General features: G+C 41.1%; 2 protein-coding genes across 8 annotated transcripts in view; one reads left to right on the top strand and one right to left on the bottom strand.

Annotated features, from left to right (window-relative positions):
* LOC125635341 (cilia- and flagella-associated protein 337) overlaps positions 1–17,878 on the top strand; it is a 74,648-nt gene extending 56,770 nt beyond the window's left edge. For 3 of the 5 annotated variants that reach the window (XM_048846928.2, XM_075127766.1, XM_048846947.2), the window contains 14 exons: positions 742–848; positions 935–1,014; positions 1,107–1,161; positions 2,225–2,270; positions 3,242–3,301; positions 4,216–4,378; positions 7,475–7,570; positions 10,938–10,996; positions 11,262–11,403; positions 12,247–12,286; positions 12,752–12,840; positions 13,789–13,979; positions 16,184–16,287; positions 16,378–17,878. In XM_048846928.2, coding sequence (XP_048702885.2) covers positions 742–848; positions 935–1,014; positions 1,107–1,161; positions 2,225–2,270; positions 3,242–3,301; positions 4,216–4,378; positions 7,475–7,570; positions 10,938–10,996; positions 11,262–11,403; positions 12,247–12,286; positions 12,752–12,840; positions 13,789–13,979; positions 16,184–16,287; positions 16,378–16,552 — 1,407 coding nt within the window. In that variant the 3' untranslated portion in view covers positions 16,553–17,878. Of the gene's footprint in view, positions 1–741; positions 849–934; positions 1,015–1,106; positions 1,162–2,224; positions 2,271–3,241; positions 3,302–4,215; positions 4,379–7,474; positions 7,571–10,937; positions 10,997–11,261; positions 11,404–12,246; positions 12,287–12,751; positions 12,841–13,788; positions 13,980–16,183; positions 16,288–16,377 lie in introns of those variants that run through there. The other 2 variants (XM_048846938.2, XR_007356234.2) reach the window with 2 other exon arrangements.
* Positions 17,879–19,984: 2,106 nt separating this feature from the next.
* Positions 19,985–27,634, bottom strand: part of HSPH1 (heat shock protein family H (Hsp110) member 1) — a 31,715-nt gene continuing 24,065 nt past the window's right edge. For all 3 annotated transcript variants that reach the window (XM_048846968.2, XM_048846962.2, XM_048846977.2), the window contains 6 exons: positions 27,407–27,544; positions 26,862–26,987; positions 25,043–25,150; positions 24,351–24,470; positions 21,400–21,561; positions 19,985–20,852 (listed from right to left, as the gene is read on the bottom strand). In XM_048846968.2, coding sequence (XP_048702925.2) covers positions 20,652–20,852; positions 21,400–21,561; positions 24,351–24,470; positions 25,043–25,150; positions 26,862–26,987; positions 27,407–27,544 — 855 coding nt within the window. In that variant the 3' untranslated portion in view covers positions 19,985–20,651. The remainder of the gene's footprint in view (positions 20,853–21,399; positions 21,562–24,350; positions 24,471–25,042; positions 25,151–26,861; positions 26,988–27,406; positions 27,545–27,634) is intronic.

Here is a 27,634-nt window from a genome sequence, read left to right on the forward strand (position 1 = left end):
AGTGAAGATGTTACTATGCCAACAGGAGAGCTTCTCCCATCAGAGTAGTTAATCCACCTCACTGAGAGGCAATAGCTACACTAGGAGTTAGGTCACCCCAATATGCGTCTTTCTAGAGTCAGTATTTCTTTTTTCTCTCTCAAACACTGAGCCCGTGAGAGGCGTAAGTGCTTAGGTCGATGTAGTTAGGTCAACACAGTATCAGTGTAGCTTACATCGGCTGTTGCTGCCTTCCAGAAGCCATTCTACATTGCCCCACACGGACAGTTAATCAGTGCAAGTGCTCCTGGTGAGGATATGCACTGCCAACACAAGGAGCTTAGCGTGGACATGCAAAGGAGATTTAATTACTGCCTTTGCTGTACATTGACGTGACTTAGGTCGTCTTAATTTTGTCCTGAGTAAATCTGGATACTGATTAAAGAGATGGTAATCCAGGCAGTCACGTTGAGTAGTGCTATATAAATTTCTTCATGCATCCGTGCCAATCCAGGATAGGTAGATACTTGGCAGACATCACATTGGTATCTAGGCACCTTACAAGGATCATTTTGAGATACTGAAGATCTCAGTAAAGGAGATCAAATAATAGGCTCTCCTGCTGCCTGCAGCGACACCATTCAGCTAAAAAAAAAAAAAAAAAAGCAGTTGGGAAAGGCTGGACTGAAGGGGGTAAAATGGAAAAATCCTGCTACTTTTCGGACTCCTTCAATCACTATTTGTTTGCTTGTCTTTTAAAAGGTGGTTAAAGTGTGGGATTTTGAAACAGGAAAGCATTTATTTGAGTTTAGTGGTGCTCATGGAGGTGCTGCAATCACCTGTTTGACCTTTGATGTCAGTGGAAGAAGGTATGTTTCTTTTTATGTCTATTTAAAGCTATATATATAATTGTTGGCACATGTGGGAAATATATTGAATTTTAATCCCATTTTAGGTTAATTACAGGAGGAAGAGATGGATGCTTGAAAATATGGAATTACAACAATGGACATTGTTTGAATACTTTGAAAAGGGGTAAACAGCATGTTTAAAAATATTTGAAAGACTGGAAAAATGTGATTTAAATTATTGAAAAGAATAAATGTTTGGTTTATTTTTCCCAACAGAAGACAAATGTGCTGAAGTCTGTGACTGCACCTACGTGGAGGTGAACAGAAGCAGGTCAGATCTTTCACAGCTTGGTGTGAAGCTTGTCCTAGGGCTAGGGAGTGATATGTATTGTGGGAATTTATACGGCAAGTGCTAGCTCTTTTCTGTAAAAAGTGATTACTGGAGCATTGGTCACACCTGTGCCACAAAAAGAACTGCAACCTCTGAAAAAATAAACATAGTGCAAATAAATAGACTTGTACAGCTATACAAAGCAGGTTACATTATTTGATGAATGCCTATAGGGCCTTTAATGGAGCACTGGCCTGTAAGTATGGGGGCAGCCTGGCCATCTGTTGATGGGGCATGGCACAGGGGTTGCTGAGAGTTGTAGTCACCAGACAAAGCCCATGAGGAAAGGGGTCAGCGAACTAAGCAGTATGTGACTGTATGCTGGAGACTACATAATGGAATGCCCCTGATTCAGTCTGGAGAAGATAAGGGTTGACCTAAGACCCTGAGAGAAGTCCCTTCATGGGAACCTGGCAGGAGGCCTAGCAAAGATAGCCAGGAAAGGCAGCTCAAGGCGAAGGTTGTGTCCTGTCTCTTCCCAGCTTGCTGAAAGCTTCAAAGGCCTCTGGTGGTTGGGACCAAGTGTTTTGAGATACTTTGCTCTTGTTTTGAATCCTCTAGTGATGACAAAGCCAGCCCAGAAAAAAAGGGTATGACCCAAACTGCAGTTTTGGCTTTATTTTACCTTCCCTGGCTAGTGTATCTGCTTACTGGCTTACAGACCCCTAGTTCTCTGAGACAGATACTGTTGCTCCGCTACTCAGTACACAGTGCTCCCATGTTATCATTTGTATTACCGTAGCATATGGAAGCCAGGACCCCAGTTGTGTTAGCCACTGTAGAAACATAATGAAAAACACAATATTGTCCTAATAGGTGCTGTCATTCCATGAAGGCAGTTCTCAGTGGATTATTTCATTAATTTTGGCAAGTTGTTTGTAACTTTCCCATTTCCTTGATGTTTAAAACAGTAATATTTAAAAAACATCTCTCTTTAAAAAAAATAACTAGTATACAAAATCAAACAGAAGAATACTGAACACTTTATTAAATCTTCTCGTAGGTATATCATAGCTGTTGGATGGGATAGAAGAATAAACATGTATTTTGTAAGTGAAAAATATATATCTAAAATGACTTAGTATAAATATAAAATTATTATTATTTTAAAACAAACACTTAAAATTTGTGTTTATTGCTTCTCATTCAAAGTAAAAAGGGGAAAAAAATCTGTTTACAGTCACTGATGTATTAACCATTTCTGTTTTGGGCTAAGATTAAAAATGTTGTCCAACACTCAACCTCCTCCATTTAAAGGTGGGATGTAAAACTTGATCTCACTCTCTGTAGGTTGCCTAAGGTTCTATGCCCAGTAAACAAACAAAATTTCAAGGACATGATCCTGCAGAGACACAATAATGTGGGTAACTTATTCCACTGAGGGTGAAGTCCTAGTCCCATTGACTTAGTGGCAAAACACCAGCTGACTTCACTGGGGTCAGGATTTCACCTTGAGACTAGTTCCATTTAATTCCACATGGCCACTCAGCACATAAAGTTGGGCACACATGTAAATCTTTGCAGGATCATGGCCTGGACATTTTGTCTATTTTCTGAATTCAGTACCTTAGGCAACCTGCAGGAGCAAGTAAATGCAAAATTACATTTGACAGTCATCAGTGAGCCATCCAGTTGCCCATCATCAAACACATGGCCAAATCAAAGAGCCTTTAGCAAGCAGTGCTGTTACATATACTGCTATTAATAAGCAATGCATGTTTATTATAATAGTTAGCCAGATTTTAATTAAAAAATTGACTTAAATAGACATCGGAAACATGCTGTTCTCAAACCTTTTGGTTTGTTACCTATTGTTTCTAGCAATATGAAGGGCCTCATCTGCTCCCTTTTGTATCAGTGGGAATTACTTGCGTTTTAAAGCCATTTGGCCTTTGCACATGTGAGTTCAACTTCTTTTGAGCTGTACATACATACCTAGTAGGAGAACAAATCCCTGTTGGCTGAGAAAATGCTGAAAATACACCAACTTCTTCTCTTTTATCTATGTTGTTTGGAACAGGACTCTGCAGACGACCTTCATCACTTTCAGAAACCTCAGCCCTATTGGCATGATGACATAGTAAGAATCCATCTTGATTCTGTATTACAAATAAATTTCTTTTAAAAAAAAAAAAAGTCAGATGTGATTTGACACAAAGCTGGATAAATAATTGAACATAGGATTGAACACAGACAATTAGACTTTAGTAAAGAGCAATTTATTTGAATTCTTCCCAACATATAATTCTAGATAGATTATTTTCACACCTGAGTTTTGAGCAGACTAGAGAGGAACTAGGTAAGTGTCATACAGGTTGGAAAGGCGGAGGAAAAGGAGAGTAGTAGTTGAGGCATGAAATGATCGAGGTCTGAACAGGAGCTTTTTATGTTGGGAATGGAGAAGAATAGCTGATTTTGCAGAAGTTTTGGAATGAAAACCAGCAGAATTAGATGGCCACTTCAGTGTGAAAAGGAAAGAGGAGTAAAAAACTGACATCACGGTTGTGAGGCTAGGAGGATGGTGGGGCTGTGGATGTAATGGAGAGGGAGAGAAGATGATGATCCTGCAGGAAAGACGAGTTCATTTTTTGACTGGTCTAGTATCTTGAGGCTTCAGTGAGACATCCAGCAGGAGATGTCAGAGAGACAGACACAGTCTGAAATGAGGATGGGGGGAAATCTGTGAGTCACCAGCAGAGAGAGAGAGAAGGTGGTAATAATTAAAGTTGTGTGAGTTGTAATCCCTGATGGGATGGGAGGAGGAAAAGCATCTGCAAATAAGATGTATGGTCCAAAAGACACTAATCTCAGTTGTTTTAAATTTCTCACCTGATGCTACGTAGGAGATTGGGCTGGAGAGATGACATAGGTTCTTGTGTGTGAGCTGCAAGAGCCAGGGGAAGTCCGTGCCTGGGTGCCTGGGTCCCTTTCTCTTGCTGAACAAAGGGAAAGGAGCAGCCTGTGTTTCTCTGATGTCATCTTTTTTTCATTTAGAGCTGTGGCCACAAGGAGGATATTCTGTGTATTTCTCAGTGTCCACCTACTCTTCTTGCCACCTCCAGTTATGATGGTGAAATTATTGTTTGGAATATGATCTCAGGACACCTATACCGCAAACTTCACACGTCTTTTCCCACTCACTGTGCTGGCATAGAAGGTAAGTACTCACTAGGGAAACTATAGGGAAAACCATTCCTAAACACTTTCCAGCTTAATCCTTCATTGGAAATCTTTTCTGGAGAGATGTGGACCTTGCATGTTACAGCAAACTACTATTAGAAGGACACTTAATAAATTCAGTAGAGCAGGGAGACAGCAGGGTAGCTGTACATCAGATAAAATTATTGGAAGGTAGGGCAAAGGAGCACTGCCATACCATTGGTTTAGTTAAAGCTGTTATCTCTAACGTAATGAGCAAATCAAATAGTTTGTAGTAAATATCAAGGACAAAGGATGAAGCTGGTTATATATGTTTTCTTGGTATGTTTGAGAGGGTATATATACACATATACATGAATAATTATTTGTATTACAGTAGTGCCTGCCTAAAGGCTCCAAATGAGACACTGTGTTACATATGCTGTACACAGAGAGAGAGAGAGAGAGAGTCCCTCCCTTGAACAGCTTATATTCTAAATAAACAACCCAAAGGAAAGCTTATTATGCTCATTTTATAGCTGGGAAACTGAGGTACAGAGCGACTAAATGACTTGCCCAAGGTTAGGCAGGGAGTCTGTGGCAGACCAGAGAATTGAACCCAGACCTTCAGAGACCGTCTGCTGCCTTAGCTGCAAGGCCATCTCTTTCTTTAAGCATTACAACTAAATGAACAATTGTCCTTTGGCTACGTGCTTAAAAGTATAATAGTATTTACAAGTTCCTTCTTCTGGAAATATTGGGCCAGGTCCTCAGACCATGCTCTGTCTCCTTAACTCTGCAGAGCAGCAAAGGGGATGGAAAGCTGCCCTAATAGGGTATCTGGAGATTCCCTTGGCATGGTGGAATTCCTGATTGGTGTAACTCAATGGTTCTCAAACTTCACTGCACTGTGACCCCCTTCTGACAACAAAAGTTATTACATGACCCCAGGAGAGTGGACCGAAGCCTGAGCTCGCCCAAGCCCCACCGCCCGAGGTGTGGGGGACAAGCCAAAATCCAAGGGTTTCAGCCCTAGGCAGGGGGCCTGTAACTTGAGCCTCACCACCCAGGGCTGAAGCCCCCTTGGGCTCTGGCTTGGGCCCCGAGCAATGGGGCTTGGGCTTTGACTTTAGCTCCGGACCCCAGCAAGTCTAAGCCAGCCCTGGAGATACCATTAAAACAGGGTCGCAACCCACTTTGGGGTCCCGACTCACAGTTTAAGAACCACTGGTATAACTCATATCTGGCCTTCCTCAGTGTAAGAGGTGCATTGGGAGGTATGGTGGGGCATGGTTACAGTGCCTTTCATTCCAATGGTCCTCAACGGCCTGTTGGCCCCTAGCAGGCTATTACCGGTCAGAATCAGTTGTCCTTTCAGCAGTTCCATGGGACCTGACTATGGAACTGGTGCTTAGGAGCAGCTCCACATCACTTTCTGCCCCAACTTGACTGTCCTTGGGATCAGTCAGGCTGGCAACAAGCTCCCCTGTGCTGGAGTTTGGGGCATATGTATCCTTTAATGCCATGGATAACAGGGTCAGAATTTGGCCCCAAATTGATATTCCAGTGCTTGGCCTGGCCTGTGGAAATGACCCAACTTCCCCATCCGGTTCAATCCTGTGTACATAAGAATGGTACAGAACCATTTTCTGTCATGGCTCTTTATCTAGGTTCTTGTACCATACACATCACTGGTGTCCTGCCTTAGCATGCTGCATGCTCTGCAATACTATACATTATCTTTCTAAGGTACACATATATTAATTAATACAGCAGTGATGAGGCACATTTCCAAATGCCTTCACTCTGAAGAAATGCAAATGGGCGGCTATACACCTACCGACGTTTTCTTATTGTGTACTAAAATTCTGAGCATTCCTGAAAGTAGAAAATATTTTGAAAAATTTTCCATAGTAATTATAAAGGAATTGCTGTTGAAGAAAAAAGGCATTCTTGCCAAAACCATAATTTGTACTTTCTTCCTTTCACCATCTCACCACTAGCATCCAGATATTTTATCTAAGGTTGCATTAAATGAAAAACTACTAACATAAGGAGGGGTGGAACTTTTTAGGTGTTAAAAGAAATCTATGTAACAATTGCTTTAATTTATCATAATTAAAAATTGCACAACATATTTTATTAATAAAATACTTATTATCATTTCATTTATTTGTATTGTGGTAGTACCTATGCGCCCTCATCATGGACCAGGACTTCACTGTGCTAGCCATTGTACAAACACAGAACAAAAAGATGCTCCCTGCCTGAACCAAAGCATTTCCAGTCTATATAGATTTCACTCAGAGTACCCACACTCTCTGACAACAGACAGTGGCTGTCACTACACATGGTAAAATCTAGAGCTGGATACAGAACAGAAATTCCATTTCATGGAGGATTTTGAAATTTCTAAATTTTGTGTTCATTCTTAATTGGAACAAAACCTGAAAATTAAATCCTCCAGGAAAGAAAATTTTGATTAAAAAAATTCTCTTCAAATTTATCCAAACATTTTGTTTCAATGAAATCGAAACATTTTATTTCAGTTGACTTTTGACTTTATTATATTATAATTCTGTATTATATAATAAAATATTTTAAAATTCAAAATGGAAAATCATTTTAAAAGGAAAAATCAAAATATTTTGTTCAGAAAATGTAGAAATGTTTTTTTTAACTAATTTCCCCTTTTCTCTGTAATTTCATGAAAAATAACATGATTTTGCAAAGCGTTTTTATTTAAACTGAACTGTGTTTTTTCCCAAGGAAAACTGTTCTGTTGAAGTTTTCCCAACCAGCTTTAGTAAAAATCATCAGTGCTGATATATTTGTCATCAACACACAGAGAGGTTTAGTATGTCTCAAGCAAGTATAGACAATATATAGAGTTGTGCATTATGCCTACTTAGAGAGAGAGCAGTAGGAATTTAATTGTTATAATCTAAATATGGTGGAAAATAATACCCTGATCTCTGGAAAACCTGCAGTTACAATATAATTCTATTTTAACATTTTGGTTTTATCCTTCACTAGAGAGCAATTAAGTTGTGTTCAAGATTTAAGTAGGCTTAGAATGAACAAATCAATCTTGTTCTTCTTTTTCCTTCCCAAGCTGTAGACACAAGTATTACTCAACTCGTATTTCTGAGGACTCGCGCAGTGAAATTTGAATCAGCAGCAGCCTCTCTTATTTCCAATGGGCCTCAAGGTAGGAGTTAATAACTCTAGCGTTTATTACAATATGTTGCATTTCTAAGAAATAGGATTTTTTAAAAATGATTCATGCTACTAAATTGATTTTAAAAAATCCAGACGATTATGGTTTTTCCCGAAAAAGAGCATTAAACAATCCTTACCTTCTTTGGGACCATAACTAATTGCCGCCTTTAATCCAACTCAGTTCCCACAACACCTTGCACTCTGGAAACCAACTTCCAGCCAAGAAGAATTGAACAGCTTTCCCTTCAGAGACCGTCAACAGCTCATTCCTTAAACCTGCATAATCGTTCTAAGGCTACATCTACGCTATGAGCAGGAGGTGTGATTCCCCTCCTTGTGTGCACATAACTCACACTAGCTTCATGAGAGGTAGTGCAAGCATAAATAGTAGTGTGGGTGGCCGCAGAGCATGGGCAGCAGCAGCATGGCTCAGCCATGCCAAGTATGTACCCAGGGGGTTCAGGAGGGCTTATATTCAGCACGACTAAACGGTGCTTCCACTGCTGCTGCCCGCGCTACTGCAGCTACATTACTGTTTGCACTTGCACTAGTCCTCATCCAGCTAGCGCGAGTGTGCGTATGCAAGCACGGGAATCACACTCCCAGCATCTACTGTAGGCATACAGCCTTTCCTATCCATCCGTACAGCTGAAACTCTCATCACGGTTCTCATCATCTTCTCTCAATTAAAGCAACATCCTTCTCTCTGGCCTTGACACATGCAGTCTTGCCCTGCTCAGATCCATTCAAAATACTGCTTCAAAGGTAATTTCCTAGTACATCGCTGTGATCATGTCACTCCTCTTTGCTTTCCTCCACTAGCCCCCGCTTCTCTGTTGCATCAAACATAATCTGCTTGCATTCACTTTCAAGGCTCTTCACAGTCTGTCCCCACATTGCCTGTCCCCTCTCATTTACTGTTGAGATATCAGCTCCCACCTCTGATTGGCCCATGGGAGAACCTCCATTGCCCACTTGCTGAATTTTCAAATAATCACCTTCGTGCTTTCCTCATGGTGCCCCTCACACTTAGGAGAAGTTCCCTGTAAACATCTACAAAGCTATGTCCTCCAAAATCCTCCTTTGTCATGATGCCTACAAAAATGTTGACCATGGTTAGGCCACTGATGTGCTGAGACCACAGCCTGTCATGTTGACCAGTATTGTCTCATTGTTTCCTTGTACTCCTCTGTCTGTCTCTGTCTCTTGTCCTTTGTTATATACTTAGATTGTAAGCTCTTTGGAGCAGGGACTGTTCTGTGTTTGTACTGTGCTTAGTACAATGGAGTCCTGGTACTTGACTTGGGCTCCTGAGGTGCTACAATAATACAAATAATTAATAACTAATTACTGTTGTGTTATGCAGCACAACCTCTGGGACCTTTGCAGTGATCCCACATGCTGCCAGTAAGCTGCCCCAGAATAGAATTTAGGGCTACTCTATGGCAGGATTCTCTAACCATTTTTGTATCACTTGGATTGATGCTTCCTCTTGTTTTTGCAATCACATTACATCCCTATAGCAATTAGAGCAATTGCTTACATGGAAGACTAATACCGGGGAAAGTACTTACACTGAACTGAAAGAAGCTAAAAATATACTATAGCTAGAAATGAGGAGGCAGAACCAGCACTGCGTGAATGGCTAGCTCACTGTAGATCAAGTGCCCTGTGGGGGAGAGACCTCGATATTGATGATAAAATTATTATTCCTTTTTTCATAAGTCATAACAAACTTGTTTGCATCTTTTCTGAACATTAAGATATAGCTACACGCATGTTATAGCTAGGATGCTTGGAAATATAACGATACAGTATACTCCTGATTATCCGAATAGCATGGGCGACACGGATTTTATCCGGATAGCTGGGAGGTGGGATAATTGAGAAGGCGGCAGGAGCAGCAGCACAGGGAGCCCTCTGCAGTGCCACTGTCCCAGCCCTGCTCACCCACAATTCTGGATGCCTGTGAAGTAGCGATCAGTTGAACAAGGAGTGTTTATGAAACAGAAGTTCAGCAGGAAAGAAGTAACCCTCTTTCTGTGAGCTTGCTGAAAAATCTGTATTATTTCTGGGCCACCACCTGCAGCACTGCCCTGCCAAAGGGTGCCGCTGCAGAAGAGAGAAGATCCACCTTATAGTGCCCAACGAAGGTGTTCGGTGTAGACCCGGGCGGGGTCTCAACTTTTTTCTTTCTGAGGCCCCCCCACAGTAGGCTATAAAAACTCCACGGCCCACCTGTGCCACTACAACTTTTTTTCTGCCTGTAAAAGCCAGGATGGCATGTGGGGGAAGCAAGCAGGGCAGTTGCCTGGGGCCCCACGAAGCTAAGCTGCTCAGGCTTTGGCTTCAGCCCCGGGTGCTGGGGTCAGAGCAGCGTGGACTTTCTGCCCTGGGACCCAATGAGTCTAATGCCAGCCCTGTTTGGTGGACACCCTGAAACCTGCTCATGGACCCCCAGGGGGCCTGGGACCCCTGGTTGAGAACTGCTGGTGTAGCCCAAGTGGCTGCTTTGCAAATTTCTGAAGTGGGCACACTTGCTCGTTCCACCTGTGAAGTTGCTAAGGATCTTGTGGAGTGTGCCTTGATCTATAGATGCTGGAACTGGGAGTGCTGCTGCACCCCCTGGCTTTTGAAGTGCTTTCTATCACATACAAGGTTTACAGTTTGCTTCAGTGGCTCTCAGCACCCCCACTATACAAATTGTTCCAGCACCCTGCCTCAATCCTTTCTGGGACAGGAGCCTCTGATGATTTGTAGGCTTCCACAGTACATAGTCTAATCCACCTAGTGATGGAAGACTTGGAAGCTCTGAGTCCCTGGCATTTTGGTGGAAGGACACAAATAGGGAACCTGATTTTTTCATGGATTCTGTACACTTGCGAGAGATTTTCAGTGCTTTTCTGACATCTAAGGCATGTCACACCTCTTCAGTTGGATGTTGTAGTTTTGGACAGAACTTAATATCTTCTATGAATGCACAGTAGTAGGGGTGGTGCATTGCAGAGAAACACCTCTGAGGAGCTCAGAGGTTGGAGTGTACTGATTATTTCCTACTAGGTGAGATTTGGACTGGGAGATTCTTGAGGAGTTTGCTGGTGAGGGAGATTGACTGGTGTGGCAGGGAGCTGACAGCCTAATTTCTAGCAAAGCTCACTCTTGCTGAGGCAGAAAGATGTAAACAGAGACTCGGTGTCCCCAGCAGACTGTTACACCCTTGCAGTTCCACAGTCCGGGGGACCAAAAGTGGTTCATGGACCCCAGTTTGTCAAACTCCTAAATATTTGTATTCCTGTCAAAATAGACTTTTGTTTCATTGCTATTAATAAACATTTTCACTGTTTGCTTTTTTTCAGGTTCTGTCAACTTCTGGAGTCCGTTCAGTGGAATCCCACTTACAGCAAGCTTCATACCTGTAAGTTTGAGCGATGAATTTCAGAGGGCTAAGCTGTGTAGGACTGAGTGCAGCATACTTCTTACAGTTCAAGATATACTCTGTATGGGGGAGGAGGGGAAACATTGCTTTGCTTTGCTAAATTATGGTAAGTACACATCTGCTTGTTTAGATTTATTATGAGCATTCATATGTTGCAGTTTTATTTCCATTATAATCAATATAGTATTATCATGCTGCATGAATTATTAGCTAACAACACAGCCTGTATTAATGTTTGTCTCAGTCTAGAGTGAAATCCCACATCAGCAGTATTGCCGTCACTGCAGACGATTCATTTATTTATGCAGCAGATGATGATGGATACGTGTATGTCTACAGCATCAAGGACTATGCCCTTCAGGACCCGGAGAGAGAACCACCAAAATGTGTGTCTTGTGGACTGGGTTTTAATATATTAAATATTTTTGTATTTGTATTTTTATATATAAGTATAAAACATATTTTGGAACATATGTGATCTGGGGGAAAAGGGTTTAAAAACCAAGTCCTTCTCATGATCTGTGTCTACTTATACTTCTATTTCATTGTAGTATTTTAAGCCCCCTTTTCCAAATCATGTATGCTCCAAAATGTTTATGCCTTAGCTTGTTCTTAGCTGAGTATGGTGGCCATAGTTCCCATATAATTTCCTTAACAAAATTAATACACTGTGGACCAAATACAGGCAAATCTCAATTGAATTCAGTGGGAAGGAAGGACTGAGTGAAACCTGGATGAGACTTCAGGATTTCATCTGGTGCAATGGTTCTCAACCTATTTACCATTACGGGCCACATATGCAGCTCTGTATGTGTTATGTGGGCTACATCCACTCAATATCCTCAGGGCTGTACAGGTAGTATATATGTCGCATGGCATGCAACTGTGTACTGATTGGGCCACAAGCGGCGTGCGGGTTGCAGGCTGAGAACCACTTATCTGGTGACGTTTATAACTGTGTATCTTAGTGGGAGCTACCAAGTAACAGAAAACGGAGCAGTTTCAAAATACATCCAGGGTAAAGTTTTAACAACTTCGTTGCATTTACAAAAAAAAATTGCTTTAAAACCATGAATACTCTTTAATGTCCTTGCTTCTTAGGTAGTGGTTGGTTTACACCTAACATTTCTATCTTACCTGACACAGTGCAGTGTTCTTGTGTAGTAACATATTTGTGTATTCATCTGAATTATATGTATAATACATATTTATTCTCTATATTGCTGTAGATGTGAATCATTGGAGAGCTCATGTAAATATAGTTGTATCGTAAGTACTGTCTCGTGTTTTTAACAGAATATTTTTATGTATAAATACACAAACCTGCACACGTGTTTCTTGATATAAATATAATTAGGTTTTATGTCTACTGTGATAACATCTAAAAGGCTCAGTCATGAGTCAGGATCCCTGGTCCATCTTCCACTATTATATGATGATCATGTGCAGTACATACTTTTCAAATGACAAACTCATTTATGGTTCACTTCAGTGTCATTCAGCACTATCAGAAATATACAATATCAGATATTGCTTTGAGCTGTAATCCCTTGAAACAATGAATACTGTAGCAGCATTCCCATTAAACTTTAGCATTGGCAGAAATGACCCATGTAGACAATTTGCAACACAAGAAGTTTCTAATGACAAAATGTAAGTGACATGGTGTCATAAGTCTTTAGTTAATATGGTTCTTAAGTAGATTTGTTCTGATTATCACTTTCATTTTGATAGAGTAGAGGTGGTTGATGAAGAAAAAGTCCTGCTCTCCTCTTCTATTGATTGTACTGTTCGTCTGTGGAGTCTGGGTGGAGAGTACATTGGTAAGGCTTATATCTACAAAAACAGCATGGCTAGGATAGTCAACTTTAAAAAGGAGTGACATACAACAAAAATATCTACTCAGGTAGCCCCTGTGGATATTCATAAACTCCCATGTTGCTGTATCCATAGGCTAATAAATTATCTTAGCCAGAGGAGTCTCAGCTCACAGTGGAGTATTTCATGTTAGGACTTACACGTTTTCATGGATAAGCAGACCCTGTTTCAGTTCTACATGGGCTACGTTTGGCTCACGAGGCACGATTTGCCCACCCCTGAAATAGATGCTCTATTTTTTATTCCCAGTGAAAGCCAACAGTGGCATTAAAATAGTGTATGATAAAACTGCTTTCCAATACAGAGCTTTCTAAGGTGGTAGAGTATGGCCACATCATATTTAGAAATGGCTGTCCTTCAGTTCAAAGCACTAAAGGTTAGATTTTGAAGTATTTACATGCCTAAAGATGCAGATAGGCACCTAGTGAGGGATTTTGCAATTAATAGGAGTTAGGTGCATAGGCACTTTTGAAAATTCCATTACATGCTATCTGCATATTTAGACACCTAATTAAAATATCTTTAAAAATCTGTCCCTAAGTGCCTGATCCAACACCTCCACTCAAGCAAACAGATATCTTTTGATTGGCCTCAGAGGCATTGGATCAGACCCTAATGAAATAAAATCTCCTGACAAACTACCTTGCAATTAAAGACTTTTCTGGTTAGTTTATTTCATCCACAAAAGTTTTTAAACCACAAGTGCTCTTCCGAGACACAATTTCTTTTCAAAGTTCTTCCCAGCAGCAAAAAGTTTGTATACTTTAAAAAGTAAAATTTTTAAAAAGTTGCTCTCTGTCTTAGTTGTGACTTCCCTTGATTTTAGGAGAAGGGTTGGGGCTGTGTACCCTTTGAAACTTTACAATGACTGCTTGTTTGTATTTTCTTTCTAGGGACTTTTGGGCAGGCAGAACCATGGGAAATTTTCACACCTGCCTCCTGGAAACATCCCAGGGTTCCCTATGAAATCTTGATGAACCCACAAAGCATGCCAATTCACCCCATGCTAGAAGGAGAATCACCTGTCTTACAACCCATAAACACAGAGCCAAGTAATGTAACTCTGGAAAACTCCTTATCTAAGGTTTGTGTATAGGCAGCAAAGTGGGGGGTATTTCACGTGGGGTGGCTGTTTTGCATGTTATCTAGTGAAGTGCACCTGTAGGAAAATGATGTAATAGATTTATGTAAGGCATTTGTAAGGCAAATGGATTAAAACTGTCTAGCTATAGGTCTCAAAATGTAAATGTAAGTGGGGAATCGTCAAGAAGATGTATTTCAAGTGAGGGCCCACAGGCATCAGTTCCTGGCCCTACCCTGTTAAACATTTTTTATCCATGTCCTGCAAGAAAGCAAAATCATTACTGGTGAAGTTTGCATATGACAAAGATTTGGGGAGTTGTAAATAACAAACAACTAGTCACTGTTGCAGTGTTTTCTGGATTGTTTGGTAAGCTGGGTACTAGCAGATGTGTTTCAGTAGGGCCAAAGTCATACATCTAGGCCTGAAGAATGCAGGTGCCATGCTCACAGGATAGGGGACTCTATCCTAGGAAATAGTGACTCTGAAAAGATTTGAGCCATGGTGGACAATCAGCTTAATGTGAAATCCCAATGTAACACTATGGCCAAAAGAGAATATAGAGTAGGAGTAGAGAGATTATATTACCTTTGTATCTGGCACTGGAGCAACCACTACTTTGTCCAGTTCTTGTGTCCACAATCAAGAAGGATGTTGATAAATTATAGAGGGTTCAGAGAAGAACCAAGAGAATAATTAAAGGCTTGGAAAATGCGCCTTACACTAGCTTGAAGGAACTCAATCCGTTCAGGTTAAGAAAAGGTTAGGAGTGACTTGACCATAGTTTCAGTATCTACATGGGGAACAGATATTTAATAATGGCCTCTTCCATCTAGCAGAGACAGGTATAACAAGATCCAACAGCTGGAAGCTAAAGCTAGCCAAATTCAGACTAGAAATAAGGCATAAATGTTTAATAATGAGGGTAATCAACCCCTGAAACAGCTTAAAGGTTGTGGTACATTCTCCAGCACTAGAATCTTTTAACTCAAGACTGGATGTTTTCCAAAAAGATAGCTCTTATTCAAACAAGAATTAATTCAGGGAAGTCCTATGACCTTGTTATGCAGGAGGTCAGACTAAATGACCATGATAGTCCTTTTTGGCCTTCTATCTGTGAATAGACAACTTACAGCCCAGTTTTCATTTTTTACCTTTAAACCATAGTGTCTAGGACCTTGCTCCTGAAAATCCTAGCACAGGTGCACACAGTTGTGTTGCAGTGCAGCTGAAGACTACATGTGAGCACAGTTAAGATTAGACTAGGCACAGGCCCCTGCATTGAACATATGCAAGTATCTGGCCCCTGGCATACCTGTACCTTTACTTGCAAGTAGCCATCTTTCCAGGAAAAAGGTGTGGGAACACAATGGGTTTCTTCCTTCTGAGTTCTCAGTATCCATTTCACAATATAGGGATTACTTTAGTTTCACTGTCTTTTCTCTTTTTAAATAGCAATCAGTGTGTAGTGGTTCAAGTCAGTGTTCCTTTGAAAAGACTTCCCACAAATCTTCCATTCCAATTATCTGTCTGGCTCCTGATTAGTTTTTTTCGATATGTAAGAACAAGCTGAGATTTGAATCTCAACAAGACTAAAGACCAGGCAGACTGGTATAGCGGGCTATAGGAATTCGTTTCTTTTAAAATAAAATCCATTATGAGGAAGAAGTCCTCCTGGTAGTGTAGCAATCAAGGTTTGCCTCCATCTTCCTTCTCAAACCAGAATGCTGTATCAGCAAAAAAAATTTTTTTAAATAAGCAGTTACAAGTAGTTTACCAGAGTTCAGTCCACATACATGAAGCTAAAATTGATAGTATCCCATGCTGTATCCTAAATAGTAAGCAAAGAAGAGTGCATGCAGCCTGCTAAATGCATATTCTTATTAATACAATCTACTTGAAGAATTGTCACAACATAAGGTTCATGCAAATTGAGGCCTTACATAAGATTGTAACCTGAGAACCTTCCAAATAAATTTAACAATTAACACACATGTATGACACCGAATACATTTAATTCATCCCTCATCTGTTTTAAAGCAACTGATTTCTTCCAAACATTTTTTAAATGGTTTACTCAAACTCGTAAAGCTGCCCCAGAAGTGACAGGATTAGATAGAGGGACCATCATGGCAGTAATATGAAGAAATGTAGTGGCAGTCTAAATACTTCCTGCGTTGCTAAGTGTTCTCTTGGTGTGTTTTTAGCATGAAGTGAGCTATAATCCCAAACTTCCTCAAGTCACCATTCCTGACCTGGATATCAAAGAGGAAATCAACCAGCGGTCTTATGCACAAGCTTTGAGTAAAAGGTAAAAAGAAAACAAGGCCACCAGGTAAATTAATTTCCCCCCACTTTCAAGACAAATTAATAATTCATGCTTTCAATTTTCTTTCCTTAGATTGAAGCAGGAGCATTACAAGAAGATAAATAGACCACTTGCGTCTGGGGGACAGAGTACATATCACCTAATCAACAGCTGCGAAGTTGTCATTGCTCCACCAATATGTAAAAAGCCTGACTTGTCTGTTCTTGGTACAGACTACTTTTATGAAGAATCGTTAGGGGAAGAGTAGAGCAATAATTCTGGAGGTAAACTGAGCATAGGACCATCTGTCCCTTCAGTGGTAGAAAAGCAGTTATTTTTGTTTCTGGTGTAATTTTTCTTCTATTGTTTTGACAGAAATACACTTAAAATATGGTGAAGTGGGTTCTAGCCCACGAAAGCTAATGCCCAAATAAATTTGTTAGTCTCTAAGGCGGGGCGGGCAAATTTTTTGATCTGAGGGCTGCATCGGGTTTCCAAAATTACATGGAGGGCTGGTTAGGGGAGGCTGTGCCCCAGCCCCCTTGGGACCCCTGCCCCATCCAACCCCCCCAGTTCCCTGACTGCCCCCTGGGACCCCTGCCTCATCCACACACCCCCATCCTCTGTCCCCTGACCACCCCTGGACCCCACACTGCCCCATCCAACCCCTCCTCTCATTCCTGACTGCCCCCCTGGGACCCCTACCCCATACAACCACCTCTTCTCCCTGACCACCCCCAGACCCCCCCACCCCTAACTGCCCCCTGCTGCCCCATCCAACCTCTCTCCTTCCTAACTGTCCCCCGGGACCCCTGACCACCCTGAACCCCTGCCCCTGACTGCCCCCCCGCCCCATCCAACCCCCCCACTCCTTCCTGACTGCCCCCCTGGGACCCTTCCCCCATTCAACCCCCCTGTTCGCCGCCCTCTGACCGCCCCGGCCCCTGACCACCCCCTGCCCTCTATCCAACCTTCCCTGCCCCCTTACCACGCTGCCTGGAGCACCAGTGGCTGGCGTCGTGGCTGCACCAGGACAGGCAGGCGCGCCATCTGACTGGAGCCAGCCATGCACCGTGCAGCACAGAGCATCGGGTCAGGCCCAGAGCATTGCGCCAGCAGCACAGTGAGCTGAGGCTGCAGAGGAGGGGCTAAGGGAGAACCTCTGGGGCTAGGCAGGAGGGTCCTGTGGGCCGGATGTGTTTGCCCACATCTGTTCTAAGGTGCCACAAGGACTCCTCGTTTTTAACTTAAAATATGCATGTTTCTTAATCGCTTCTGGATAGTTTATCCTTCTAAGCTTCCTACTATAGTAGCTCATCAATTAATTCTCTAGAGCTGGACTTATGTGGCATTTAAACAAGAATTATATAAGCAAAAAGTGAAACCAGAACATGACTGTTAAATAAACAATTCCATATTAACTAGAGGCTGGTGATATAATAGCACTGTGGAAGCATAGTAAATCTGCACACTTAAGGCCTTAGCAGCCTTGGTTTAGGTCTAGTGAGACTTTGGGGGTCCAAGCTATGGTTGGTGTATTGCATATGCTCCTGGGAGAATTCTGCACCAAAAATTAAAAATTTCATGCACAATATTTTAAAATTCTGCATATTTTGTGTGTCAAAATAACACAATATAGCCACACCAATTTCAATTATTTTTGGTCATTTATTTCAAAATACCGGTCAGCAAGTATGTCTGCAACAGTACAGACAACAAAAAAGATTCAGGAAATATTTCTTGACAAATAGATTCCTTCCTAGTCATATTAATACAGAACTCTGGGTAATAATTCATTTAAACTACACTACAGAACCATATTTCCCACACTGCTCAGAAGCAGTGCAAAGGCTACTAGAGTCAGGGGTAATGGAGGAGCTGAGGGAGAGGGAAGTAAGTTGCTGGGAAGGAGCCTGGGTGAGAACTTGGAGGGTTGTTGGGTATGGGTGGGAAAAGTATGGACCAGGTTTTTGTGTGGGGTAGGAAGGGATTATTATGGAGCTTCTTCCATGCAGACCCTGGCTGATGCCTAGCCTCTCCCATTGGCAGGCACATCTGCCCCATCCCCATGTGTTCCTGCACCCCCACTCAGACACCCCCATTGTGGCCTTGTACCTCCTTCCCCTTATGTGGCTCTGTACCCCAACCCCATGTCTATGCCCCCACTCAGCCATCCCCCATGCTTGTCACTATACCCCCTCCCCATGTCTGTGCCCCCACTCAGCCACCTTCTGTCCCTCTGCACCCCCTTCCCCATCACCATGTGGCCCTGTGCCTCCACCCCCATTCAGCCCCTGCCCTGGTCTATCCTTCTCAACTTGCCCTTATGACCCCCTTCCCCCCCACAGCACCCTATGCTGTCTCCCTCCCCAGAGTCCCCATCTGCTGACCGGCACTGAGAAGAAGGCAGAGTCTCTCTCTTCCCTGGCTGGCTAGCAGCTGCTGCTGTGTTCTGTTGCCACAGCACCCTCACGTGGGCAAAAGGCAGAACTGCAGCAACATTTTGGCTGAAGCTTTTTTCCACACAAAAAATTAATATGCACAGCTCATTAATTATGTGCACACACACAGTAGTGTACAATTCCCCCAAGAGTAGCATATGCACCTGACATGGAGCTGAGCAGTGATCAGAAGAGCCTGCCCTGTCAAACAGTGCTCTGATATTACAGCTACTTATGGTAGCTCAAGAGGGGCCAAAGCAGGAGGGAGCTGGTGAAAAGTTGCAGGCAGGAATATGCCCCCCTCAGAGCTAGTGGAGGAGGCAGGAATGGGGTTGGAGGAGGAACACAAAACAGGGCCAGCAAAAGGGTGTAATTGGCTTTCTTAGTACTGACTAATCAGGTATGGTCTGCACCATTAAATCAACTCTGTTCAGAGTAGTGCTAAGCTCACCCTTTTGCTTGTAGTACATAAGTTGTTCCTTGTAGCAGTAAGCAAGCCAGCCCCCCCAACTGCATGCTACTGTCTTGTAGATCTTATTGGGCTGTCTATTTAACAGGAAGGCTTCATCACCACCATTGTGTCCTCCACATCAATTGTTCCTTTGCAAGAAACTTGACCAGAAATTCCTGAGGGGAGAATCTTAACCTTTAACTGGCTTTTCAAGCTGGCCCTCCCCTAAAGCTGCTTGCTCAGTATGGGAGAACATCTCATTTACCGTGTTTGTTTGAGATCAACTCCTTTCTAATAAAGGCCAAGAAAGACTTCCAACTGATTTTTAAAAAAGGAGTAGTAGTGGCACCTTAGAGACTAACCAATTTATTTGAACATAAGCTGTAGCTCACGAAAGCTCATGCTCAAATAAATTTGTTAGTCTCTAAGGTGCCACAAGTACTCCTTTTCTTTTTGCGAATACAGACTAACACGGCTGCTACTCTGAAACTGATTTTTAGTGTCTCTTTAGACCCACTTCTAAAGCTTTTGAAAGTTTTATGCCCAGCCTTTGATATTTTAAGTTTCCAGGCAGTCATGCTGTTCCCAGATGCGTGCTGGTTTGTGCAGTTAAGAGTAACAAACTGTTTCTGCTTGGGTAGGCTGAGTATCCACAACTCCAATTTTTTCCATACTCAATGGGAGGGCAGGGGGAAGTTCTATAAGCTTCTTTTCACACAACACAGCTATTTGGCTTTATTGTCTTTACCATTTGTGACAAAAGACAGCAGTCACACTGAAAACAGTACTGAACATAATCAAGGCAGCATTTTAGGAAATACCAGTTAGATGAACTTTATTATTAAAGCTCATTAAAAGGTTTCACAACAAGATGAACAGGATCAGCATCTCCTTCATTTTGCTTTCTCCACATGAAAATGTACTGTTTAACAAGATGAAATCTACTACTTAACATGCTACTTAACACCTTTCACCATCTTACTAGTCAGCTAGGGTGCAGGACAGTGATAAAGAGAGTGAGGCTTAGGACAGGAGGTTTATTTTGTTCATTGTAAATTGAACAGCAATTGGCTTTATACAGATGTGCCAAATCAGAGGTCAAATGAAAGAAAACTACCGTGGCATCTACAAGTGCTTATGACTATTTCAGTTACAAGCCTGGTGAAGGAGCAGTAAGTATCATAGCAAAAACTGATTTCATCCTTACTGAAGCTAACGGTTAAATACTGCACAGAAGCTTAGTATGAAATCACAATTCCACAGGAATCTGAAAGTTACGAAGGCAATTTTCCTTTTTATGGTAGTCATGATCAGCTTTCTACTCCCCCGCCCCACCATCATACAACACATTCCAGACAACTTTATGAAAAAAATATAAATAGTTCCCAGAACTATATGTCCCCCCCACAAAATCACATACTAAAGCAACAATATTTTCTTTCATGAGATCAAATTGCTCAATACAATGCAGTAGTCTAGTCCAAGTCCATGCTCGTCGTGTTTTTATCGTTTGGATGACAATCACCATTTTGTTGATGGATTTCAGCATTATTTTTATCTTCTTCCATACCTTCATTTGTATGAAGACTGGGTCCATTCAATGGATTTTCCTCTTTAGGTGAGTCAACATTTGGTTTTGGTTGCAGCACTACAGGCTCACACACACTGTGTAATTCCTAAGATCAAGAGAGGCACTCAGAATACAATTCATGTGATCAGCAAGCTACCTGACGAGCCAGCACTGCTGGTCAGAGACTGATTCCCAGTACCTTTGCTTCCTGAGCACAAAGAGGCTGGAGATACTTTAGGGGTAGCATATCTAGTTTACTTTTTAGACACGTTATATTAAGGTTCTTTATACAACACTTTGGCACTTTAAGTGAAAAAAAAAATCCAATCTCTCAGAAATGTTGCACAGCTTTAATATTTTCTTACACACCCTGTTATATGTATTTACATACTATTGGAAAAGCAGACACTGAATTTTTAACTCTACTGAAAGATGTTTGTAGTGTAAGTTTATCTGCCTAACCCATATATATAGTAAAAACATTCTCCACAGAAATTTTTACACAATAGATTCTAGCTTCATCCCTCCCTTGCTACTCAGATTATTAATTATCCTTTAGAGCTGCCAACCAGTTAGAACATACTGTGATTTCTAAATAATGGCCTAGCTATATCACTAGTCAGTTGTTAGAATTAATTTCTTTCAGCACTAACCTTTAGCTTTGCTTTGATTTCACTTGCACATACAACTGGATCTTGATCAAGGCTCATTTTAGCCTGGGCATTCATAACATTACTCATCCATTCCATCATTTCCTTGACACATTTCTCCACTTCTATCATTTCTGATTCATCAATGTGAATGTATTTCTCATCCTGCATGGAGTTGAATATTTTGGGTTTGTCAGTAAGAACCAGTTCAATGATATCAGATTATCCGGACAGACCATCCAAGTTGGTTGTGTTCTCTCACTATTTAAATATTTGTTACATTACTGCTTACTTTGGAAAGAAAACAAGTTCACTGCAGCAAGAAGGGCCATGAAACAGTGGCAGAATCAAACCCATTTCTGTGTTTGATAAACAAGCTCACAGAGAGGAAGCTGGGCTTCACAACAATTTAATGGGGATAACATACCTAGAATTGGGAAAGTTCATACTTTCATGTTAATAGAGCAAATCCTGCACCCTCCAGAAGCCATGTATTAGGTTCTGTAGGATATAATCCAACCTTTTTAGGGCTCCAGTCAGTGCTGTAGGTGGGGGGCAAAAGAGGGAGAAAAGGTATCCAATTACACTGTCTGGTATTTTGGCTGGCCTTAGATTGGAGAATTTGGGTTTATAAAAATGAAAGCTTGAGTCAACCAGCAGAAATTACCTTTCATAGCTGGATGAGTCAATGGAATCAGACACCCAGCTGCTTTGATATTTCTGGACCACGTGATATTAATTAGGGCTGTCAAGCGATTAAAAAAAATTAATCACGATTAATCATTGTTAAACAATAACAGCATACTATTTAAATTTTTTGGATGTTTTCCACATTTTCAAATATAATTTATTTCAATTGCAACATAGAATACAAAGTGTACAGTGTTCACTTTATTTTTGATTTCAAGTATTTGCACTGTAAAACAAAACAAAGTATTTTTCAACTCCCCCATTACAAGTACTGTTGTGCAATCTCTATCATGAAATTTGAACTTCAAATGTAGAATTATGCACAAAAAAACCTGCATTCAATAATAAAACAATGTAAAATTTTAGAGCCTGCAAGTCCACTCAGTCCTACTTCTTGTTCAGCCAATCGCTCAGACAGACAAGTTTGTTTACATTTGCAGGAAATTTGCCTGCTTCTTGTTTACAATGTCACCTGAAAGTGAAAATAGGCGTTCTCATGGCACTGTTGTAGCCAGCGTTGTAAGATATTACATGCCGGATGCGCTAAAGATTCATATGTCCTTTCATGCTACAACCACCATTCCATGGGACGTCCATGCTGATGACAGGTTCTGCTGGATAACAAGCCAAAGCAGAGCAGACAGATGTATGTTCATTTTCATTATCTGAGTCAGATGCCACCAGCAGAAGGTTCATTTTCTTTTTTGGTGGTTCAGGTTCTATAGTTGACGCATCAGAGTGTTGTTCTTTTAAGACTTCTGAAAGCATGCTCCATACTTTGTCCATCTCAGATTTTGGACAGCACTTCAGAGTCTTAAACCTTGGGTGGAGTGCTGTAGCTATCTTTAGAAATCTCACACTGGTACCTTCTTTGCGTTTTGTGAAATCTGCAATGAAAGTGTTCTTAAAATGAAGAACATGCTTGGTCATCATCCAAGACTGCCGTAATATGAATGTATGGCAGAATGCAGATAAAACAGAGCAGGGGACATACAATTCTCCCCTAAGGAATTCAGTCACAAATTTAATTAACGCATTTTTTTTTTTTTTAAACAAGTGTCATCAGCATGGAAGTATGTCCTCTGGAATGGTGGCTGAAGCATGAAGGGGCATACAAATGTTTAGCATATCTGGCATGTAAATACCTTGCAACGCCAGCTACAAGAGTGCCATGCAAATGCTTGTTCTCACTTTCAGGTAAATAAGAAGAGGGCAGCATTATCTCCTGTAAATGTAAACAAACTTGTCTGTCTTAGCGATTGGCTGAACAAGAAGTAGGACTGAGTGGACTTGTAGGCTCTGAAGTTTTGCAGTATTTTGTTTGAGTGCAGTTATGTAACAAAAAAGTCTACATTTGTAAGTTACCCTTTCATGACAAAGATTGTACTACAGTACAATGAGGTGAACTGAAAAATACTATTTCTTATCATTTTTACAGTGCAAATATTTGTAATAAAAAACCTTTGATTTCAATTACAACACAGAATACAATATATATAAAAATGTAGAAAAACATCCAAAATCTTTAATAAATTTCATTTGGTATTCTATTGTTTAAGAGTGCAAATAATTGGGATTATTTTTTAGTTAATCATGTAAGTTAACTGTGATTAACTGACAGCCCTACTATTAATGCAAGTTTAAAAAAAAAGAAAGAGTAAAGCTTTCTAGCCCTTTTGGACATGAAAAACCCACTCTGAATTTGGCCCTGATGCAGTCCTGACAAACTGGCTAAACCAGCTTTGAATGTTGTGAATTACCCCCATTCACATAAACAGCGTATTGGCTCCAAAACCTAATGACACCAAGGACTAACCAGATTTCTAAAGGGCAGGTGTGCTATTGTGACTAATAGTATGTCAATGGTCAAATAACAGGCACAAATATAACATACATAAAGTAGGGATGTGTAAGTAACTTATCTTAGGCTGTTGTACAGACACTCATCACTGAGCCACTTCACCACCAATAAAGTTGGAAGAGCACAAAACTTGGCTCAAAAAGTTCAGTTAAAAAATCATAGCTCATTCTTTGTGCAAATGCCCTTTTTGACCAGAGAGATATATTGAGCAACTCAGGTTCAGATTCATTGTCTGTGGGAGATTTGTTACAGATTATGTTCTTAGTTGCGTAGGCTTAGCATACAGGTTACCAATAAGTGAACAGCCCACTTGACAAGGATTTTGACACCACTGCTGTCTGGTGCAAGTCTGAATGAATCAGTCCCCTCCTACTCCCAACCCATTCCCTGTGAGGCTACTTACCTTGTCCCTGTATTCTCCTGCTATTTTGGCATAGTGTTGAAGCTTGTGTCCCAGTTCTTCCAACACCCGTGGTCGTTCCTCAGCTTCTTGGTATCGCATTTCAATTGGAGTACCTAGTTTCTATAGAAAGTAATATTTTCGATGCATTTCATAATTCAAACCTATATTTACAAAAAAAAATCATTCCTGCAATACACCTCTACCCCAATATAATGCGATCCGATATAATGCAAATTCGGATACAACTCGGTAAAGCATTTCCCCTCCTCCCCGCTCCCTGGCTTGCGCAAGCCTGGGAGGGAGGGAGGGATGGATGGGGGAGAAGTGGAGCAGCGGCATGCTCAGGGGAGGAGGTGGAGCGGTGGTGAGCTGGGGGGAGGGGGAAGACAGGACGTGTGCAGAGGAACCACTCCCCACCCCAGGTCACCTCCACTCTGCCTCCTCCCCAGAGCACATCGCTGCTCTGAGCGGCATGTTAAGGGGGCTGGACCACTGGCTAAGGGGCAGAGGGTTTCGGGGGGTGGTCAGGGGACAGGGAGCGGGGCCAGGCTGTTTGGGGAGGCATAGCAAATTTGATATAACACGGTTCCACCTATAATGCGGTAAGATTTTTTGGCTTACAAGGACCGCGTTATATCGGGGTAGAAGTGTATTTTGAAAGTTACATTATACGAAAGTGCAAATGGACCTACCTTTAAATCATCCAATTTATCTATGTACACCTGTTTAGCTTGGTCCTCTCCATCCTCATACAACCAATCTTCTATCTCTGTTAGGAATGCAGAGAATTTTTGAAGATCCTAAAATAAAATTTGGATGCAGTTTGGAATACCAATCAGGCCAAAATACTTAGTAAGTAAAGGAAAAAGGAGTACAACTGCAACATGGTCTGTTACGAAGAAGGCTATTTGCATTTTTCATAGTCAAGCCCTAAGGCTGTTTCATGCCAGGGGCTCAGAAAACAAGAAATACAAAGATTACTTAAAACCACACTTGTACACCAGCATTTGTTTCTGCACTGGGAACAGCTTGGTTTGAACAAAGAACCCAGCCCAGCAATCTGTCTTGACACTGCATGCTTTTCTGTGACACCACAGAAAGGCGCTACCAAATTCATTTTTGTCTGCCTCATATTGAGGGGACACAATGTTTCACGTAAGGCACTCATTTCAAGTCTCCTAGCTGGGAACTGCATTTACTATTGCAATTTCTAGAAGTCTGTGCAAGTCAAGCTAAGCTGCAAAGGTGAACATAGATGAAGGCAAAGCCAACAGAAATCTGTTCGCTCCCTAATACGGTTTTACCAACTAAAATAAAAGCTTGATAGCCTGCAGGAAAAAAAAAAACTTGCACTGAACAAAATAATATGGGTACTTTGTCTTTTTTGGATACCTTTTTAAAAATGTCAAAGGTCTGTTTTGATAACATCTATGCATTTGGACAACTCTCTGTTGATAGTAAGCAAGATACGCTGGACCAAATGATGTCCTTTTGAAAATACAAGTGCAATTTTAGTAGATGTACATCGCTCTGCCTTTTGATTTTAATGGATCAAAATGTGGCAGGTGTTTGCATCTCATATCTTTCAAATATTTAAGATCCAGATCTAGATCCAAGTATGGCTTTGTTGAGTGGAATGTTTACTTCTAAAAAGGTTTAATTGATCAGTTATTTGTGGGAGGATCAATTGGCCAGTGATATATTTTAGGGGTGAAACTGCTGGAGATTCTCTTTGAAGAAGAGTCCAACACACTTTGCTTCCTCCCCTTTCATCTCCTCTCCTTTCTTTTCTCTTCCTGCTTCACCTCCCCATCACCAGATACCTCCACTTATTCACTCTCTGGTCTCATCCCTTCCACTTGTCCTCCGTGCCTTCCATTCCAGGTCTCAGCCCTATTCTTCCTTGCAGTCTTCCATGGTTATTTAACTAGTTTATGACTAGTCAAATTCAGACTTTATTACTTCAGTTTTTAACACTTACTGCAGTAGAACCTCACAGTTACAAACTGACCAGTCTACCACACACCTCATTTGGAACCGGAAGTATGCTATCAGGCAGCAGCAGAGACAAAAAGAAAAGCAAATCCAGTACAGAACTGTGTTAAACAAACTACTGAAAAATAAAGTTTAAACATATATTTGACAAGGCAAGGAAACTTTCTGTGCTTGTTTCATTTAAATTAAGATGTTACAAGCAGCATTTTTCTTCTGCATAGTAAAGTTTCAAAACTTTATTAAGTCTATGTTATGTTGTAAACTTTTGAAAGAACAACCATAACATTTAGTTACAAGTAACCCCCATTCCCACAGTGTTCATTAACTCTGAGGTTCTACTGTAATTGCAATTGTTTTTGGACAAAGCTAATTCTGAAAAGAATATGTACATTTTGTAAAACTAATGCAACTCCAGATGATAGGCAGCTAAGGTATGAGGGCAGAATTTCACCACAAAAAAGCAGGACAGATTTTTGATGCTAATATTTCAGGTAAACTACTGACTTTATAGCATACCTCTTCACAAACAAACTTTTGGTATGGTCCTGATAACTTATCCCTGAACTCATACACATATTCTTCCACAGCATTTTTTGCATCATTTCTTTCTTTCTCCAGCTTGTCTTGCATGATCATCTTGCCCTGTTTGATCATAGAAAACAGCAAGTACTTTATTAAAACAAAATTAAACTTAAAAGCAGTCTTACAAAAGACTACAATAGTCTTTAAAGGCCTTAATTCACACTGTTGCTGAAACTGTGCAAGTAACAGTGGAGTGAACTAAAAAATGGAGACTCTCCCAAAAGTTTCAGATGGTTTTGAAACAATATGTGATTACATAGATTACTGCTGTAATGCTATAATTCAAAGTGACATTACAATGTTGCCAACATTTGCAGTCAAGAGCTTAAATGAGGTATTGCATTAGCTCATTATGAATGTATTAGTGGCCGGAGTCATTTTCAGGTTTTTTTAAATGTAAAGTCTGACATTGATTCTTGCTTACTATTATTCAGTGACTATTTTTGAGCAGTCTCCCTCTCCAAGATTACTGAACTCACCTCTGTTTTGATATACATGTTGAGAAGGTCTTTCCCTAACTGCCAGACCAGATTAGCTTCAATAGGCAGCTCTACGTTCTTCACCTTTATCTTGGGTTTTTTAGCTTCTGGAGGTTGATCACTTTTCTTCTCATTTGTCTAGATTGGAAAGGAGAAAAAAAATAAAAAGTCATATCCATGACTTAGTAGGAGTGGTTTTTCACTGCTATGCTAAAATCCCTCAGCAGA

The sequence above is a fragment of the Caretta caretta genome, chromosome 1, assembly GCF_965140235.1.
Source record: "Caretta caretta isolate rCarCar2 chromosome 1, rCarCar1.hap1, whole genome shotgun sequence".
Lineage (NCBI taxonomy): Eukaryota > Metazoa > Chordata > Testudines > Cheloniidae > Caretta > Caretta caretta.